The sequence below is a fragment of the Dendrobium catenatum genome, unplaced genomic scaffold, assembly GCF_001605985.2.
Source record: "Dendrobium catenatum unplaced genomic scaffold, ASM160598v2 fragScaff_scaffold_716, whole genome shotgun sequence".
NCBI lineage: Eukaryota > Viridiplantae > Streptophyta > Magnoliopsida > Asparagales > Orchidaceae > Dendrobium > Dendrobium catenatum.
In genome coordinates, this window is record NW_021319178.1 from 13,889,723 (window position 1) to 13,910,870 (window position 21,148).

The following is a 21,148-nucleotide window of genomic DNA, read 5'->3' on the forward strand; positions in this document are numbered from 1 at the left end:
CATAGGAATCTTTTACAAGATTGTTGAATCCACCATAAAATTTTCTTAATCAAGTTGTTTGTGTTGTCAATAATTTGGGTTTACTTTGGTTTTGAAAATATAAGAAAGAAAATATATTTTTTGAAAATAATTTAAAAAAAAAAAGTGGCCAATTATGCCAAACCAAAAGATGCGCAATGACGCCAAATTAAAAAAAAAAAAAACACAAAGTGTATTAAAATCAAAAGATGCTAAAAGAGCCATTCAAGTGATAAAGGGCATAAAATGAGCCCACAAAAAAAATATGCTTATTTTTTCTTATACTACTAAAAGCTTAAGAAAATCCTTGATATGTTCGAAACTTGTGCTTGAAAATCTTGGTTCCTAATTCATCAATTCGTGCATTGATCTTCTATTATATATGTTTTATGGAAGGAGTTTTGAAAAATTAATGTTTCTTTTTCCCGTTTATTCCTTGATTTGGATATAGGATTAAAAAGTTTTTGAGCCTTTAAAAGAACGAGTTTGGATTATCAAATTATGAATTTCTAACCTTTTCTGGGCTATGCGTTGTCAATCGAATTCTACTAAGTTTTTTATTAAAACCAAGAGGTAACTTTCTCATTTTAAGAATATTTTTTTTACCAGATCAAGGAACGTTTTTTGTCTTTTGTTCGTTTTATTTTTTGTTTGTGCCTCCTCTCTTTTTGATAATGTCAAAGGGGGAGAACGTATAGTTGAATTTTTGTACTGTTATCATATTTTGTATCTTGTTTTTTTAAAAAATTAAAAACAACAAAAATATTTTTATCTCCCCTATTTTTTTTAAAAGGGTTTATTCTAGTAAGGGGGAGATTAGGAGAAGTTACTTTTTTGAAAATTCAAATTGAAATATTTGTCATCATCAAAAAGGGAGAGATTGTTGCGAATCTATGGCTTATGATTTTGATGATAGCAAACATTCTTTTTATCTATGACTTTTTTCTACTAACATTTTAGATTCACACGATCGGACTGCCATTTGGAATCAGCTCAAGATTGGGTAGACTAGGTCTGAGTCAGTTTGTACACTTTTTCCTTTCTTGAGTCTATTGTATTTGTTGTGGGTCCTGATACTTTGTAACTTGGAAGAGTTTCTAACGGGACCATAAAGTTTTCTATTTTTGGTAATATCATCCCGGACGATATTTATATCGGCCTGGACGATCTGTCCAAAAGCAGAAACCCTAATTAGGGCATCCTCAATAAATCAGCCGTCATTGTGCAAAACACATCGTCCTAGACGATTTTATATCGGCCAGGACGATCGGCTCAATTCAGCAAGAATCTGCCGCCATATCTACTTAGGAAAATCTTATTTTTGGATATCGTCCTGGTATATCGGCCTGGACTATAAAATATCGTCCTAGCCGATCCAGGTCAATTTTTCCAAAATTTCTCAGGCAGTTTTGGAAAGCAATTAATGGGGATTTCGTCCAGGCCGATCGCAAGATTGTCCGGGACGATTAGATATCGTCCAGCTTCATTTCAAGGCGATATTCAGGAGGATTTTCCTCATATTTGAACTAATCGGCCAGGACGATAATGTCAGCAACTTGCATTAATGAGCTCGTTTTTAGCTCTTCTATTTAAGCTATGACAAGGCACTTTGTAAGTGTCTTTGGCAGCCATTGTAGCTTCGTTCTTGTGGGGGAAACTTAAAGAGAGAGCTTGAAAGGGAGAGAGGAAAGGGTGGAGTTTGAGAGGGAGAAGATCCTGTGAGGGGGAGGAACTCAAGGGAGTGTGGTGGGGGATCCACACGGATGCTCCGGCGAACTCGCACCTTAGTACCATCGGATTCAAGGCTTGTCTCGAGGTAAGTTCACCAAAGAAAAAGATTTCTTTGGTGTCAAAAGACCCGGCGACTCCGCCACACCGGGGAAGGTGGAAGTGATTTTGTAAGGGTTTCTCCGCCTAGCTATGGGGGCTAAAGGAGAGACACTTATTTTAGTGCAATACTTGGAAGGTACCTCTAAGGAGTGGACGTAGGTCAAGGTTTGACCGAACCACTATAAAATCCGTTGTGTTCTTTTCTTATTATTTGCTTTCGCATTTATTTTTTCTTCCGCACTTTTTTGTGGTGATTTTGGTTTGGGTTTTTATCTTTGTTTAAAAGATTATTCTTTTCCAAATCACCTCTCTTTATTAGCCTTGGGCCAGTTCATATAGGGCCTAACATCCCTAACGAACTCTCACGAACTAGCTCGCCGCAGGCTTGCCTCCTCTGCATCCGACTGACTCCCACTCTTCCCACTGCCGCCCCCTCCGCGCGTGACTTTTGCCTCCGATCCATGCCCGATCGGGCTTTCCTCCCTCTATATTTATATATAATATAATACGAGTTGATCAAAGGCTTGAAGACAACTCTGGCGTTGATTCACTACCTCAAACTCCTCGCCGTTGATTTTATCCGGCCGAGTCAAGCCAAAAGGGCAAGTGTCCTCCCCAACCTCCCCTCACGGGGAGGGGGCACCAGAAGGCTGCCGGATTTTCAAGGGAGATAAAAACTATTTTTTAAAGTTAAATTAAATAACTTAATTACCAAATTGCAACAAATTAAAGACATAAATGAAGTCCCACAGTTGATTCGGATCCCTGATGCCCTTGGCCGTCGATCTGATCCGGCTGAATGGATTGAAGACTTGAAGGTATTTCTGGGGTCGATTCATTCCCCCAAATTCCTCACCGTTGATTTGATTCGGTCGAGTCAAACCAAAAGGGTAAGTGCCATCCACAACCTCCCTTCGCAAGGAGGGGAAACTGGGAGGCTACCGAAATTTCAAATGACATAAAGAACCCTTATAATTAATTTCAAAACAAAATATGTTATTTTAATAATTTAAAAAAAACATACATATATATAATTAAAATTGTGTCATTTCAATTAATAAAAAGGGCGAAACTATATACTACTTTATTGAGCTAGTATATTTAGGATGTTAATAGTGGCGGATGAAACGACGATTAATAAAAGAAATAAAGCTTTCATCATACTTATTTCAACACATCTGAGATGTTTAACAACACTTTGGAAAGACTATAATCAATTGAAGTTCACAAATCTACATTACAATCTTGATATCAATGAACTATATTTGGGCTAAACTATTTGCAAATGTATATGAAGTATCGGATGATGAATATAAATCAAATAGACATGGAGTCTTGATATACTAGTTGATGTTGGATTGAGCAGTCATACTTTTAACCATTGTTTGGGAAATGATAGATCGCTTGTTAAATCCATTTTGATATAACCATGAAAATGCAGTAGATGAAAGACATTTGTATGTTATTTTTTTATTGAGATTCTTATTGAGTTAACCAAAACACTGCAAGTGTCCAATCAAACCAGTTTGCAAGAAACTTTTATAGCTCTCCTTATGTTTGCTCTGCAACTTGTACAACAAGATTATGATCCTTGGAAAGGACCGATATCCCACCATGCATGCTTTTATCTATTGTTTCCCCTGACAATTATTGCAATTGTTAAATAAGAAATTCATAGCCCTTATCCTATTAGTTGTTATGAATATGGCATGGGGACAAATAAGTTAATTCTTATGAGAAATGGACTAGTTCCTTCCCTTCAATTATAGGAGAGATATACAACACTTCTAAATCCATCTTCATCAAATGTCAATGATGCAAGGAATGTAATTTAAAAAACAAGGGTCTTATTGATCAAGAAAGCTATAATCTATGAGTTTGATGATTACTTGCTACTTCAGGAAATCTATAAATGTAATGAAGCTATAATCCATTTGATTGTATACAAGTGAATTAGAGTAAATGCCACCGGATCCGCAACACTCGTACAAGAGAACAGAAGGCTATATCTCTATAATAACTCCAATCTGTATATTAAAATATATCATGCATGTGCTCCAAAAAACGTATTAAAGTTACAAAATACAAATGTCCGAGAATGCTGCGCAGGATTAAATGCTCACAAATATAACGTTATATTTTCAAACTAAATACAACCCGCATGTGCTCCAATCGTCACAGATGATTCCTAAATCTAACGATCCAAGAAGGATGTGTGTGTCAAATACTCAAGTCTCATCCTCCTCTTCGAAATGACTGGAGTTGACATGACTTGAATTGCAAAATGCCTCTCAAATTCCAACGAAAATACAAGTGACTTTAATATCACCTCGATGATGGCCGTGTTGACGGGAAACCTCAACAGGAGTGGTTAAATCTCAAAACCAATAAAAGATTGAATTCTTAAAATAAAATTCATCACCAAAAAACTTAAAACTAAAACTCATCCATCTTCCGCAATCGTTTGTCTGGTGTGATAAATTTAAAATTAACCTCAGCTCACAAAGAGTGAATGTTGTGTCAGATGTATCACTAAGATTCATCCTTAAATAGTCTCTTGCTAGCATGGATGTGACATGTGCCATCTGATTGGGTGATTTTGTCGCAAAATGCTACCATTATATTACAATCGCGGCCAAAGCCCGTATGTTCCCTAACGGCTTCAAACCCTTGAGTAATGAATCATAAGGTATATTCGATAGGCATAAAGCCCTCTGTCAGCAAAGCTGGATTCTGATATATCTCCTAAGACAAACACCAACTCATGTCTATAAGGTATTCTTGAACGAAGCAACTCATGGTTGTCGCTAAGGTAACTTCTATCAGGTTGGGTCGATTATCTCCTCTGACTAAGTTTACCAGGGATCATGAAGGACCGGGATGACAGAACCATGGGATCTTGATCGGGCTCGTCTTCATTCCCCCCACCACCAATTAAGTTCATGATGATAAATTCCACATCATAAAATCAAATTCAAACCCTAAAACAGTTGTTATTATCTGCTGGATTTACAACCTATGTGACCTCTTTAATGACTAGCCTTAATTGAAAGTTCTCTCTCATTATCGTGAGGGGTAATTAACCATAGGGGCTTGCGCCTCTAAGACACCAAAACTCAGATAAAATAATCCTCACAAAATGAGGGCGAAATCTCTGGGTAGTATCTTATCTAAAACCCAATCTGCCTTCTGAAAATTCATCCGGAACCTAAGCTCAGTTAAAACTCTCCTCCATAAACAAACAAGAATAAAAGAATGGCGCAGAGAAACCGGAGCGCGTCGAATTCTTGGAGCCCAAATCATTAAACAGTTGAAATACCAGTGTTTTATGTGAAAAAACTTAACTTTTTTGGCTGCTGTGTAACATGTTACTGTCAGCTCCATTTTTTGTTATAACTTCTCTTCCATCTTGTTTTAGAGTTTCAGCTTGTTGCTCCTTTTAAGTTGGTAAGAATTTTATTTTGTTTTTACCGTAATTTGTTTCGTTTGGGTATAGGAAGGAAGAAAGAGTAACCGTAGTATATACTGCTGAAGCTTCTCCAAAGGTAGGTAGACTATTACATTTTAAATACACAAGATACTTAGTTTTTTTGTTCTTCATTTCCGTTTGTTTACTACCTGCTAGAAACACACTACAGTGGTATCAGAGCTCAATCCGCTAGGAGGTATAGCGGAAGGCAGCAAAAAGAGGGCTATCAACAGCGATCAAAGCCTGGAATCACTTTGGGCGGCATAAGCTAGTATTGCGCAATGAATGTATGTGCTAGCCACTGAATTTATCAGGTTCTCCATCAAGATAAGTTGGGAGATCCAGAGCCTCAAAACAGCGGCCTCCAATAATCCAACAACCAGATTAGAAAGGCAACCACTACTCCAGTAACCCAACATGATTTTTTTTGGCACGCAAGATCTACAGAGGATGCCAGGAGGCCATTTTGTGACTCTATTTCAACGGTGAACAAGATGTGAGACGTAGTTTCGACCTATATGAATTAAAACATGAAGAATTAATCTAGGCAGATGCTCAGATCAGTCAACAGTATGGGCCTCATTGACACCGCCTCCGTCTGCTCAAGGGGTGACCACCGGAATTCTCAGAACAAGTTGCCCACGGGCTCTACTGCACCTTCCCAGCTTCACCACCTGAGAAGATTCAGGATACAGAAGACAAATGGCGGGAAAGAGAAACAGGAAAATAGAAACAGAACCAAGTCTGAATTCAAGCAATACTTCACTGCCTTTTTTTCCATATTAGCCAACTATTTATACCAAACTAATACAATTGGCAGGACTAAACGCTACAGCCTAAGAGCTATACAAAAATAGGGGGGTATTTAGAAATACAAGCGTTAGCTCATGCGTCATTCACCCGGGGTGGGGAAGACGTCTTCTATATCAAAATGTGGAGTTAAATCAGCTACATTAAAAACTGCCGACACGTTGTAATCGCCTGGAAGTTCTATTTCATAGGCATTCATTGATCTTGTTGAGAACTCGAAAGGGACCATCTGCTTTTGGTTTCAGCTTCCCAAACGGCCCTGGTGAAAACCGCTCCTTCATTAATTTGATCCAGACCAAGTCGCCGACCTGGAAGACAACTGGTCTTCTATGCTTATTGGTTTGGCTTTGATATTTAGAATTCTGTTTTGCAATCTTGTCCCTCACTTGTTGGTGTAGTTTCTTGATTTCTTCGCTGCGTCGCTCCCCGTCCTTGCTACAAGCAGACAATGACAATGCATGTAACAAATCAAGAGGTGTGAGCGGGTTGTTACCATAGACAATCTCAAATGGGTTGTGTCCGGTCGTCTGATTAGTACATCGATTGAATGCGAACTCAACTTGAGGTAGGATGAGGTCCCATTGTTTCAAGTTCTTCCCCACAAAACACCGCAGCAAGTTACCTAAACTTCGATTGACTGTTTCGGTTTGTCCATCAGTCTGGGGGTGAGCTACCGAGCTAAACTGAAGCCGCGTTCCCAGCTTTCCCCACAAAGTTCGCTAGAAGTGACTGAGGAATTTGACATCCCGGTCGGAGATGATCGTCCGTGGTATACCGTGAAGGCGCACTATTTCTTTAAAATAGATATCACTGATATAGGTAGCATCCAAATTCTTGCTGCAAGCAACGAAATGGGTCATCTTAAAGAACCTATCGACGACGACCAAGACGAAGTCTTTATTTCGCTGGGTCCGTGGTAGTCCCACGATGAAGTCCATACTAACATCTTCCCATGGTCGGAGAGGAATAGGTAATGAAGAATACAACCCAGCATTGGTAAGAGATGTTTTGGCCCATTTACAGATTTGGCAACTTCGAGTATAATGAATAACATCTCTTTTTGATGGACGGCCAAAAAAAATTTTCCATGGTGAGAATCAGTGTTTTGTCACGCCCAAAGTGGTCGGACAGTCCTCCGTCGTGGCACTCAGCAATCAAGGCCAGCCTAAGGGAGCAATTCGGAATACAAATTCTAGTATGATGGAACAGAAAATCATCTTTGATGTAGAACAATTGGTAGGTAGGGAGCATTCTTGCAAAGCTCCCATACATCCCCAAAATCCGGGTCAGAGGGTACAACTCCTTGATAGCGTCAAAGCCGATTAATTTGGCTTGTATCGTCTGTAGCAGAACAAAACGCCGGCTGAGAGCGTCGGAAACCTGATTATCTTTCCCGGCCTTATGCTTGAGCAGAAACTGAAATGCAGCCAGAAATTCTGACCAGGTGGCATGCCTTCCTTACAACTTTTTTTGGCTTTCTAAGAACTTTAAAGCGGCATGATCAGTAAACAGGATGAACTCCTTGCACAGCAGGTAATGGCTCCAGTGGTGTAAAACTCGAATGATAGCATAAAATTCTTTATCGTAGGTGGAGTATCTTTGTTGCACTTCATTTAGTTTCTCACTGAAATATGCGATAGGTTGCCCTTCTTGACTTAAAACAGCTCCTATGCCCATGTTAGACGCATCACATTCAACTTGAAACAATTTGTTGAAGTTAGGGAGGCGTAAGACTGGCGTCGACGTCATCTTCTTCTTTAGTTCATCGAAGCTGACCTGAGCCTCTGGTGTACAGCTAAACGGTGAGAGGAGCGGAAATGGTGCTGAAATTAGCAATAAACCGGCGGTAGAAAGATGCCAAGCCTAAAATCTTCGCACATCCGTGAACGAGCAGGGGGCGGGCCAACTGACAATAACTTCGACTTTATCCGGGTCTACTTCAATGCCCTCAGCTGAGAGAATGAACCCCAAGAACCGAATTCTGGGATCCAGGAATTGACATTTCTTCTGATGGCAATATAACCTCTGTTCTTTCAAAATTTGTAAGACCTGCTTCAAATGTTGTAAATGGGAGTGTAAGTCCGGACTGTATATCAAGATGTCGTCGAAGTAGACGATCACAAATTTGCTTAATAGCGGTTAGAAGATCTGATTCATGAGGTGCATGAACGTGCTTGGCGCATTCGACAGTCCGAAGGGCATTACCAACCATTCGTAGAGTCCGTCGCGAACCTTGAAGGCGGTTTTCCATTCATCGCCTTCCCGTATGCGTATCTGATGATAGCCGCTCCTCAAGTCGAGTTTGGAGAAGATGGTAGCCCCTTGCAGCTGATCGAATAAGTCATCTATACGCGGTATAGGAAACCGGTAACGCACCGTAATTTTATTGATCGCTCGACTGTCGACGCACATTCGATAAGAGCCATCTTTCTTTGGCACCAGTGAAGCTGGGACGGCGCACGGACTGATACTAGGACGAATGTAGCCCTTGGCCAATAAGTCTTCAACTTGTCTTCTTAATTCTTGATGCTCGTCGGGTCGGAGTCGATAGGGCGGCCAATTAGGTAGCGTGACCCCCGGCTGGAGATCTATGGCGTGCTGAATTTCGCGCAGGGGTGGTAATCCTGCTGGCAGCTCTTCCACCCATACCTCCTTATATTCATCGAGCAACGACAGCAACTCTGGTGGGAGGGTGGTCGTTTTCTTCTCAGCTTCTTTGACAAGTACCAAGTATCCCCCTTCCACTTGCTGAATGGCCAGCTTGCATTCGGATTTGCTCAACATCAGTTGCTCATTCACCTGTTCTTCGGCATTGAGTTTCAAAGGCATGAGCACAATAGTTTCCTTACCTTGAGTCAGGGTGTATGTATTAGCCGCTCCATCGTGGACAATTTTTCTGTCAAATTGCCATGGCCTCCCTAATAGCAAATGGCAGGCATCCATGGGCAGGACATCACACCAGGCTTGGTCTTTAAACTTGCCAATCGAAAAGTGGACAAGGCAACGTTTAGTAACTTCGATCGCATTGCCCTTCTGGATCCATGGCAGCGCATATGGTTGGGGGTGATTTACGGTAGGTAGCTGCAGTTTTTCTACCAAAGTACAAGAGGCTATGTTCTCGCAGCTGCCACTGTCCACAATAACTTGACAGACTCGATCGTTGATGGTACACTAGTGCGAAAAAGATTATGGCGTTGCTCTGGCTCTTCCTTTTGACTGCTCAACAGCCTTCTAAGCACTAGCAGATTTCCTTCATCGGCCTCAATGACAGTGGGATTGGCCGTTATCTGGTGCTCCACAGTGCCCTCAGCTGAACACCCCTCCGCCGGGTTGGTTTCTTCTTCCATGATGGTCACGATTCTCCTTGTGGGGCAGCTGGAGGCAATGTGACCAAAGCCTTGGCACTTGAAGCATTTCCGAGTTGGGGTACTGCCGGACGCTGAAGGAGGATTCCACTGATGGCCCGGAGATTTTTCTTGTGGCCGTTGAGGTTTCTCTTGTAAGGCTGAGGTTCCACTCCGCTGAAATTGAGTAGATTTCTCCCCCACTACATCTTTGGATTTGAATGGTGCACTCTTAGACGATTTTTTTCGTCTTTCTACCTAAAGAGATAGGTTGATGACATCTTGAAGCATCCAATGTGGCTGTAGTTGGACGACGTGGGCAATCGACGGCAGTAGCCCTTCCAAGAATCGGGCTATGGTGTCTTCCACTGGCTCATTAAAATCACATTTCAGCGCGAGCTGCTCAAATTCAGCTACATACTCTTTGACTGTTAGGTGCTGCTGTTGGAGACGATGCATCCTTAAGAACAAATTTCGCCGATGGTAGTCAGTGAGATAATTACGTTGCAATTCTTTTTTCATCTTTTTCCAACTAGTGATCTTGCTCCGTCCTTCTCAATCCCGACTACGTTTCAGATTCTCCCACCACAGAGAAGCACCCTTCTTTAGTTTAATGGCCACTAATTTAACAATTTTCTCCGCAGGAATCTCCTTGAAATCAAGAATTCGCTTGATTGTATGCAGCCAGTCCAAGAATTCATTAGGATCCATCCGTCCCTCAAATTCCGGAAGATCAATTTTGATTCCACTGTCCACTCGACCAGGTAGGCGGTCCTGCCGGAGCCTTCTTGGACGAACTTCTTCGTCGCTCGATGTTTCTTGGTGGAATGGATTAACGTCTTCTTCTTCTTGTCGCCCATCCACCTCTTGTTGATCTCGCATTGCAAGTTCTTGTTGTAGTCTTTGAATCTCCCTTTGCAAGTCTTCAACAACCGTGTCACGCACCGGGCGTTGGCGGTTCCTCTCTGTGGCGGCATCTTGCCGGCTCTGATACCAGATGACACCGCCTCCGTCTGCTCAAGGGGTGATCACCGGAATTCTCAGAACAAGTTGCCCACAGGCTCTACTGCACCTTCCCAGCTTCACCACCTGAGAAGATTCAGGATACAGAAGACAAATGGCGGGAAAGAGAAACAGGAAAAAGGAAACAGAACCAAGTCTGAATTCAAGAAATACTTCACTGCCTTTTTTTTCCATATTAGCCAGCTATTTATACCAAACTAATACAATTGGCAAGACTAAACGCTACAGCCTAAGAGCTATCCAAAAATAGGTGGGTATTTAGAAATACAAGCGTTAGGTCCTGCGTCACTCATGGCATTAATTGTAATGGATTTTGTGTTAAAATAGATATTAATTTTTTTGATGGGCATTTGGACATCAAAGATTATCTCATTTGGGAGCAAGCAGTAGAAATTTTCTTCAAGTATACGGAGATTCTAATGAAAAAGAAGGTTAAATACATAACTCTCCGACCAAAGAAAGGATCATACTTTTGGTGGTTTCAACTGCATTGATGGTTTCAACTACAGCACTCTCGCATACGAGAAGGAAAGGGCAACATTCAAAGTTGATTCTAAAAGAAACAATTTCTTAGGGGATATTTCTTGCCACCTGATTTTGAGCAAATAATATAAGTACAATATCTCATTGCTCACAAGAGAATCAATCTAAGAACACAACAAAGAATTTTGCCAACTCAGTAATCAGAGTAATCTAAAAGTATTGAATAATTAGTTGGATGCAAGATACATTGGAGGACGTAGAGATGCAATCTATGACAAACTAGAATTGAATTTGGCTTGATCTATTTCCTTAACCGTGAATTTCACATATAAAGTGGAACTACAGCTCAACCGAAATAACAAGTGCAGTTCATTGCTGAAGGCACCCAATTAATACTTTCCTGACAACAAGTTTCCCTAACAAGGCCCCAAGCCAGGTTCTTCCCAACATCAAACAGTTACCAAAGTTAAATTATTTGCTGAAACAATATTTGCAGGCAAGGCTAAATCTAAAAATAAAAACAATCCTTGTGCTAAACCCACCAATCGCAAGTGTTTCCGCTACTTCCAACATAATCACAAATCTAATACATGCTCCTCACAGAAACTAAATCAGCTATTGGAAGACAAATTTTAGGAGGATTAACAGGTTGATGCTGAGACTAAAGAGGTCAATGTTCAGGAAGTGCATGGACATTATGGGGACGCCATAGTCTATCTTGAAGAAACTATTGATTGCTTTTAGGCAGCCCATCAACACACAGCGACACTATATTCAAATAAAGTGCACAATTAATAGAAATGTGTGTGAAATACTTATTGACAGCAGATTCACCGCTAACATTATTTCTCATTCCATTGTTTAAGCCTTGTACCTTAAGATGATGAAGCATCCTGATAGAATACTTACTCATGGATGAATAAGTATTCAGATAGAAAGTAAAAATTCAGCAAAATGAATCCAGTGAAAAGAGAAGCAGACGGAATGGAAAAGAATAGAAGAAACTTTAGAAAGCAGAGAACGTAAAACCTTTATGATTTATTCATTGTAAACAACCAATTTACATGTACAGTAGTTGTATATATATAGGTAGAAGGCTATACCGTGAGCTGAATGGACTGTGCATCTAACGTTTAGAGAAAATTAGTTAGTTATGGAGCAATGGCTGTGATTAATCTTCCTGGCAACATCAGTGGCGGAGCTCAAAGGAGGTGGAGAGGAGTTTATGCAGTATAAAATGAAATGCCATCATAAGAAGTAATGTTGGGTTTGCTTCCTTTATCACTACCATTATCAGGCCCCTGCAAATTGATGATCTGAGAGCAGAGCATTAATTTGTATTGGAGAAGTAGAAATCTGCTATTAGGTAGACCTTTGGTTAATATATTTGCTGTTTAATCTGTAGTAGAGATATGATGAACGATAACTATTTTAGATTTGGGACATTAACGAATAAAGTGATGATCTATCTGAATGTGTTCAATTCTGACATGAAAAAGCGGATTGGTCCCTAAAACGATGGCTGAAATATTATAACAATACATGAGGGTCAGATGTGAATGAGGAACTTGAAACTCAAGTAGTTGGCGGTGAAGCCAAATAATGTTCGATGGTTGTTATAGTAAGTACTCTATATTCAGCTTTTGTTCAGGAGTGGGCTACTGTAGATTGTTTTTTGGCATACCAAGAGATAATAGTTGACCCAAGAAACACACAATAGCCAATAGTCAATTTAAAATCTTGTTTATTATCAGCCCAATCAACATAAAAAAAGGCATATAAATGTTGAATTACAGGGTTCAATAGGTAAGCCAAGATTGAAAGGTTCCTTTTATGCAGCAGAGAATTCGTTTTAACATATGAAAATGCTGGTTTTGAAGAGCTTGCATATATTGACAGACTTGGTTTATAACAAAGAATAAATTTTGTCTAGTTATGATAAGATATTGTAGAGATCCCGCTGTTAACACAACTCTTACTATCACCTGCAGTTCAACCACACTATTGTGTTCCACCTACATCAGCTGCACAAACCCACTCACCTGATACCGCAGTCTGCCACAAACCGCTAGCTGACATTCTCCAACAACCTGTCTCCTAATACCTCTATAAAACACTCACACTGTATTCCTGTAACATGGGATGAAATGAAAATTAATTCTCTATCTATGTCTTTCTGCTGTTTTACTAACCCGTGCAGGTCTTTCTTCATGGTATCAGAGCGGTGATGCTAGGCCGACCTTCTCCTCCTCCACGATGACGGAACAAGCTTCTCCCTCTTAATCTACTTCCTCATCCACTCTCTCTGCCTCCATGACAGCCGTTATCATACCTCCATCCCTCAAGTTCCTAATGTCCAACCTCAAGTCTATTATACACACTCAACTCACGATAGACAACTACGCTACTGGCATCTTCAGATCTATCAAGCATTTGCAGCGAACGAATTCTATGGGTACATCTCCGGGACACGCCTCTGCCCGCAAGAAACCACAGACACCAATATCTCGTCGACTGACTACAAGTTATGGAAACTCGTAGATTAGAACCTCATTTCAACATTCTTCTCCACCATTTCACCATCAGTGCTCCCATATATCTTGCATCTCAAGACTTCTCACGAAATCTGGACTGCGCTAGAGCTTCGCCTGCAACCTACAAACCGGTCGGGAGTCATACAGTTGAAGAATGAACTTCACAACACTCAAATGCGCGACCAAACGGTATCACAATACCTAGCAAAAATCAAATCTCTAGTGGATAACATAGCTGTTGCAGGGTGTCGCATAGATACAGAGGATATCATCCTCTACACACTCAAACGCCTACCACCCTCGTACAACCCATTCAAGGCTGCTATACGCACCTCACCCCATTCCATAACTCTTGAATCCCTCTACTCCCTACTCTGTATTGAAGAAATAAACCTGCAAATGGAGATACAGCAAGATGCCACTACAAACACTAATCATCAAGCATTGTATGCGTCATGAGGCCGTGGACGCTCATCTACCTTCAAGAGTAACAGAGGTCGCAGAGCTCTCTTCAGTTCATCTGCCATTTCTGACATATCGCCACCATCTACAGCAAAGGGTGTTGATTAACCGATCTGTGGAAAACCAAGTCATCTAGCTCTGTCATGCTGCCACAGATACAACTCCAGCTATGTACCTCAAACACCCTCCAATACCCGAGTATTTCTCACTTAGAATCAGCCAACTCCTGCAACCGACTGGATACTGTACTCCGGTGCATCAACCCATCTCACGTCGGACATTACAAACCTACAACACTCTACTCCGTATCAGGGACAAGATTCAGTCGCAACGACAAGTGGATCGTTTCTTCCAATTCAGCACAGTGGGGCTGGCCTTCTACCTCTACCTGATACCAATCGTAAGCTTAAATTAAGACATCTTCTCCACATACCTTCCCTCACTCACAATTTACTTTCTATCTCTAGACTTACTACTGACAATAAATGCTCCATTTCCTTTTACTCCAATGGATTTGTCATGAAGGACCTCCTAGACAACAAAATTCTACTCCATGGACATAATCAAAATAGAATCTACCCTCCTCGCACTCAACATCACAACTCCGTTCAAGCTCTCAGCACCAAGCTCGACTCCATCTCTCTTTGGCATGCCAGACTAGGTCATCCTCTCCATCGCACGATGAAAATTCTCTCCAAGTTACTACCTAATACATGTAATAGCTCTCCAAATTTCTTCTGTACTTCCTGTAAAGTGGCCAAAAGCCACAAGCTTCATTTTCCTATGGAAGCCAATCATGTATCCTCCCTTTTCAGTTTAATACACACAGGCGTTTGGGCCCCTCCCCAGTTTCATCCCTACTTGGATATCGATACTATATAATATTTATAGATGGTTGTTCTCGATTCTACTGGTTATATATAATGCACTCCAAAAATGAAAGCTTTCTAAAATTTCAACACTTCTGTAATATGATAAAAAATCACTTCAAATCTCCCTTAGGCACACTCTGCTCGAATGGGGGCGGAGAATTCACCAACCAAGCATTTAAACAACTCCTCACTCACGGCATTAGTCACGAGTTTAGTTGTTCTTACACTCCGGAGAAAAACATAGTGTCTAAGAGGAAACACAGACACCTCATTGAAACGACACACTCTCCTGCACGCTGCAAATCTAAAACCAAATTTCTAGGTTGAAGCTGTCCAATCAGCCAATTACCTCATAAATAGACTGCCAACCTCCTCCCTCAAATCTCAAATTCCCTATCAGATTCTACATGGTCACCCACCCAAGTATGAGCATCTAAAAACATTCGGATGCTTGTGCTTTCCTTAGCTTCAACCTCAAACACCCCACAAACTAGCACCTTGCTCCATCGCCTGTATCTTCCTAGGCTACTCCACATCCCATAAAGGATACCGCTGTTACAACCCTCAAAATCAAAAGCTTCACATCTCTCATCATGTTATCTTTCAAGAACAACACTTCCCCTCAACAAATCACATACAAACACCAACCATCACCAAATCTACCTCCCCTTCACCTCTCCTACTAATTCCTACATCCACATACTCCACTCCCCCGCAATTACCTACCCAACCTTCTTCAGAACCAGACTCTCCAAACACCCAACATGCACCTTCTCAACCAAACCACTCCTCTTCCCACACATCTTAGTCATCTCACACAACCACACCAAATTCTCCAAAACCATGCCAGGTTTCCCTACACCAAATGCAAACCAGGTTTCAAACAGGTCATCTTAAGTCAAAGAAGATATCCGATCTACTTGCCATAACAGACTCGACTCACACACCCTCCTGCTACTCTCAAGCAGCCAAAATGTCCACGTGGAGAAATGCTATGTCGGCTGAATTCATGGCCCTTCAAAAATAGGGCACATGGTCTCTCACACCTCCACATCATGCTCCAGTATTAGGATGTAAGTGGACATACAAAACCAAAATGAACACTGACGGCACGGTCAATCGTCACAAAACAAGACTTGTAGCACAAGGCTACACTCAGCAGCACGACATTAACTATCAAGAGACATTTAGCCCAGTGGCTAAAATAGTAAAATGTCAACCATTAGAGTACTTATCATCATCTCACTTCAAAGAAACTGGCCAATTCTACAATTTGATGTTGCCAACGCCTTTCTTCACGGTGAACTTCTAGAAGAAGTTTTTATGCAGCAACCACAAGGTTTCATCAACTCTCGGTATCCTAATCATGTGTGAAAACTAAACAAGGCCATCTACGGCCTCAAACAGGCTCCGAGGCAGTGGTTCCACAAGCTCACCAAATTCCTCCTCAACTATGGTTTTCGGTTTAGTCAAGCTGACCGGTCTCTATTGCTCTACACCACTCAACACGTTCAACTCTATCTATTGATTTATGTAGATGATCTGCTCCTGACTGGGAATCATCCAAATACCATACAGCTACTCCTAAATCAACATCAACAAACCTTTGCACTGAAGCAGCTAGGTACAACAAAACTTTTCCTTGGCATTCAAATCATTCACGCCAATGCCGTCCTATTTCTGCATCAGTCGCACTATGCCAAAGATATTCTGCTCTCCTCTGGGTTTGACTCATGTAAACCAATAGCAACTCCCATCTCCACAAAGAACTCCTAGACATTCACAAATCAAACTCCATATGAGAATCCAACACTCTACCGTCAGTTTGCAGGCTCTCTGCAATACCTCACCGTGACAAGGCCTGACATTGCCTTTGCAACCAACGTTATATGTCAACATATGCACAACCCAACCGTTCAAGACCATCTGCTTCTCAAACATCTCCTCAAGTACATCAAGGGGATGCAAAACTATGGGTTACCACTTTCTCCCGGCAAACTAAACCTCTCCACATACAGCAATGCGGACTGGGCATCCAACTCTGAAGACAAGAAATCCATTATTGGAATCTGCACTTATCTCGGCCAAAATCTCATATCATGGAGTGTTACCATGGCGATCCTCCACGGAAGCTGAATATAGGGCCCTCACTGCTGCAACCTTCGACGTTCTTTGGCTACGTCGTCTAATAGATGATTTCTAGGTCTCACAACAACCACCAACCCCAATCTTCTGCGACAATGTCTCCGCTCTGGCTCTCGCGAATAACCCAGTTGTTCACGCGAAAACCAAACATATTGAGATAGATCACCACTTCATAAATGATCATATCAAAAACAAAGCAATCGAGGTTTCACACATCAGCTCTATTGATCAGTCGGCGAACATACTCACCAAGCTCATGTCAGCTATCATATTTGCGGCTATGAGAGACAAATTAACTATCTACAAATCAGAGAGTTCATTTGAGGGGGGCTGTTAACACATCTCTAACTATCACTTGCAATTCAACCACACTATTGTGTACACCTACATCAGCAGCACAAACCCACTCACCTGATACCGCAGTCTGCCACAAACCGCTAGCTAACATTCTCCAACGACCTGTCTCCTAATACCTCTATAAAACACTCACACTGTGTATTCCTGTAACATGGGATGAAATGAAAATTAATTCACTATCTATGTTCTGTCTGCTGCTTTACTAACCAGTGCAGGTCTTTCTTCACCCACTAGGTGTCTGTAACTGGTTGGGTCAGCAAAAGGAAGCATAGCATCTGGTGAATCGCCCTTTTTGCTAGAAATATATTTCTAAAAGGTTTAAATTTGCTAGAAATATATTTCTAAGAGAGGTTTACACTCAACCATACATGCACAATGTAAGATTGCTGAAGCATAGTTAGAATGATGTAGGAGTAAACCAGTTGCATTTTTGAAATTATTACTCATCAGTAAAAATATCATTCAGATGCATAAGTAGGTAAAGTAATGTAGAGTATTTAGAGTAGATTAAGAGTGATGGATTAGCTGTACTGACTGCGAAGCCCCATTGAATAAGATTCTCAGTGAAGATGGAAAACAATTGCTGAGGAGCTTACTTTATACTATAGATAGCCTTATGAAGTTTGCAAACATATGTTGGACGATTGGGATCTTTAAAATCGGGAAGTTCAATCATGTAGACAATCTCAAATAATTGCCCATGGAGAAAGGCATTAGACACATTTAGTTGGCTAATTTCTCATTGGTTGCGAAGAGTAGTGGAGAGAAAAAAAAAGTAGTTTGTAGTTTGACAACAGAACTAAATGTCTCAATAAAGTCCAACCCATATTCTTATTGAGAGCCTTGCGCTAACAGACGAGCCTTATATTGAGCAATAAAACCTTCATCATTAAGCTTAGTTCGAAAGAACTATTTACAACCAGGAACATTTTGATGAGGATGAGGTGGTACTAATGTCCAAGTGCCTTAAGTATAAAGCTTGAAATTCATCATACAATGCTTGCCCCCAATTAGGATATTTTGCATTTGTAGTGTAGCATGTGGGGTCATTAAATATGTTGTTGTAATGAAGATGACTGAAGATATAATGTGGTTTCGGATGAACAGATTTAAATCTAGTAATGATGGGGCGAGCTATAGGGGTAGCAGGAGGTAACGTGAGAGATTCAAGAGAGTTGGTTGACGTTGTTAAACAAATTGGTTTGGGAGATTGTTGAGTAGAATGGTGGGTAGGTGAGGAAGAGAAGGAAATATGTTATGGGCTTGCAAATTGAGATACGGGTTGAGGTGGAGAGTAAGAGGGGGACAAGAGTGAGAGGAGTATAAAAAGAGTTGTTGTTGACTAATGCTGCAACAGGAGAAGGACATTGTTTAAAATGAAAGATGTGTTCTTGAGAAAGGACAATGATGGATGTGCACACCATCCCTGTGATAGGATTAAAGTAGAGATATCCTTTGGAAGTTTCTGCATATCCAAGAAAAGAAATTGAAAGAGCTTTGGGGGAAAGTATATGGTGAGAATGAGAATGTAGAAGCAGATAACACTGGCACGTATAGTTGAGTTGTATGTTCTTTACCCCTTTTTGTTCCAGCTACCACGCAATTTTCTAACAGAACAAAAAAAGACAAACAAATTACTTCCGGTAACAAATTTGAACAGCATACGTGGAGATCAGCAAGTAGGCAAGCGATAGAAAGCGCCCGGGACAGCGGCGGACGGCCGTCGGAAGAATGGGGCAGAGAATTGAGTAGAGGAATAGTGAGCTTCAATGACTTGAAGAGCAGTTGGGAAGAGAAGGTGGTCGAGATCTCGCCCATTCTCCCAGTTAAATCATTGAAAGCTCCCACAAGCTCCACCACCATCTTACCGCCGCTGAGGTCTACTGCCATGGGGATGATCGGAGAGTCGGCAGCCAGTGAGCGGACTCCAAAGTGGGGTTTGTAACAGGAATGTGAAGGTAAGACGACCAAGATGTGCGGTGGCGGGTAGGCGCGTTGGGTTCCTGGAGTGAAGAGGGGAGTAGAGTGGAAAATGCGGTGAGTAGAAACAGACATTCCGGCGTCGGATTCATCTCCACTGGGAGAGGGAAAGTGTATTTCTATTTGTGGAAGTGCACTTGCGGATAAGGTTGACGTGGGAATTTTTTGGTTTACCACGTTATGTAATTGCCGAGTAAAATAACATTTATTTTATTTCCTCAACATGCAATATGAACAAAAAAATGTCATGATATAACAACATGTAATTTGTGCCATTAATTTATAAATGATATATGAATCATACACATTTTAGAATAAATTAAAATAACTGTTGTGCGAAATGTCCTAGGCAAATTCTAGTAGTTATAATTAATAATAAAAGTTATAGAAATTTTGATTTTTTAGCTAGGTGGCATTTCAAAAGACTAGAAGAACTCAATAGAAATTTTTCATTACACTAGGAGTCCCAAAAAAAAAAGATAAATTTTACTACAATTTGAGAGGTTAAAGGTGAGGAATTTTTTGGTAATGACAACTACCATAAGGTGTTTCCAAAAGGTTGTAGCATGAGCCTAAGGCTTCCATCAAGTGAAGCACTTATCAATCCACCATCTAGCCAACATAACATCATAAGAGAGTAGCCGACAAACAAGTGAACATTTATAATCATTGGTAAGAGTAGCAAGAGTGGGACACTCGGTCCCCCAAGATGTTTAGGCTTATAGTGTTCAAGCAGGATATGAGGTGAAGTCTCCTAACATGAGTGCCCCCATGAAATAAAAATCTAATAGCTAACTTGTTGAAGGATTTAAAACATTTTTTGGCAAAATGGCTCCTTTAATCCAATAAAAAATTGTATTTCATATAGTGAATCTCAAGAAATAAAGTTTGCCCAACAAAGAAAGAACCTTGGCCTTATATCCTTGGAGCAAGGAGGCAACATTGCTAATAAGAAGCTAAAAATCAGCCACTCTTACATTTTTAGTAGAGATGGGAATGCACAGATAAGTGAATGCAGTGGAAGTCTCAAAGAGATTGTAGTTACAAAATAACTAATTCTTGTTGGGAGCATGTTTAAAAAAAACAATAATAGTGCTTTTAGCATAATTCATATCTAGGCTAGAAATTGTTTTAAAATTCCTAAGGATGTTCCAGAGAGATTCTATATTTGTGTTATTCTCCTTATGAAAGACTAACAAGTCATTAGCATTGAGTAGGTAGGAGAGACCGATATCTCTCGAATTGATGGCTTTATAGTTCTATGAAGAAGTGGCTCTATCAAAGAGATGAGAAATCCCATCCATGATAATACAAAAATAAATAAGTAGATAAGGGGCACCCTTTCCTTAAACTAGAGGAATACCCATATAACCCCTCAAGGGAGCCATTAAAATAAACAGAATAATACACATTGATGATGTAAGTTTTAATCCAACTAATAAACATTGATGGGAATAGCTTTAGTTGTAATATGTACAAAATGAACTCTCTTGATACAATATCAAAGGCTTTATATATGTCAATTTTGGTATAAAAGAAATTCTCCCTTTTATTATTATTAAATGTAATGATCACTTCATTAGCCATAATGATATTATCTAAGAGAATTTATTGTGGGGGGAAACCATTCTGATTGGGGCGAATGATATAGCTCATAATGGGCTCAAGCCTAGAATAGATGATCTTGGTAATAATTTTATATAAAATATTACGAAGGGATATGGGACTATAGTCATTGTTTGAAGCTAAAAGAGAAGTTTTTAGGATTGTTAAGTATAAATTGTGTATTATTTATTACATTTAAATTCAGAGAAATTGTGT

The 21,148-nt window shown here is 40.5% G+C and overlaps 1 protein-coding gene across 1 annotated transcript in view; it reads right to left on the reverse strand.

Annotated features, from left to right (window-relative positions):
- The window catches only part of LOC110100804 (probable GTP diphosphokinase CRSH1, chloroplastic), a 26,058-nt gene extending 6,602 nt beyond the window's left edge, over nt 1–19,456 (reverse strand). The window contains exon 1 of the mRNA XM_020828476.2: nt 19,013–19,456. Coding sequence (XP_020684135.1) covers nt 19,013–19,402 — 390 coding nt within the window. The 5' untranslated portion in view covers nt 19,403–19,456. The remainder of the gene's footprint in view (nt 1–19,012) is intronic.
- Nucleotides 19,457–21,148: the final 1,692 nt, after the last annotated feature.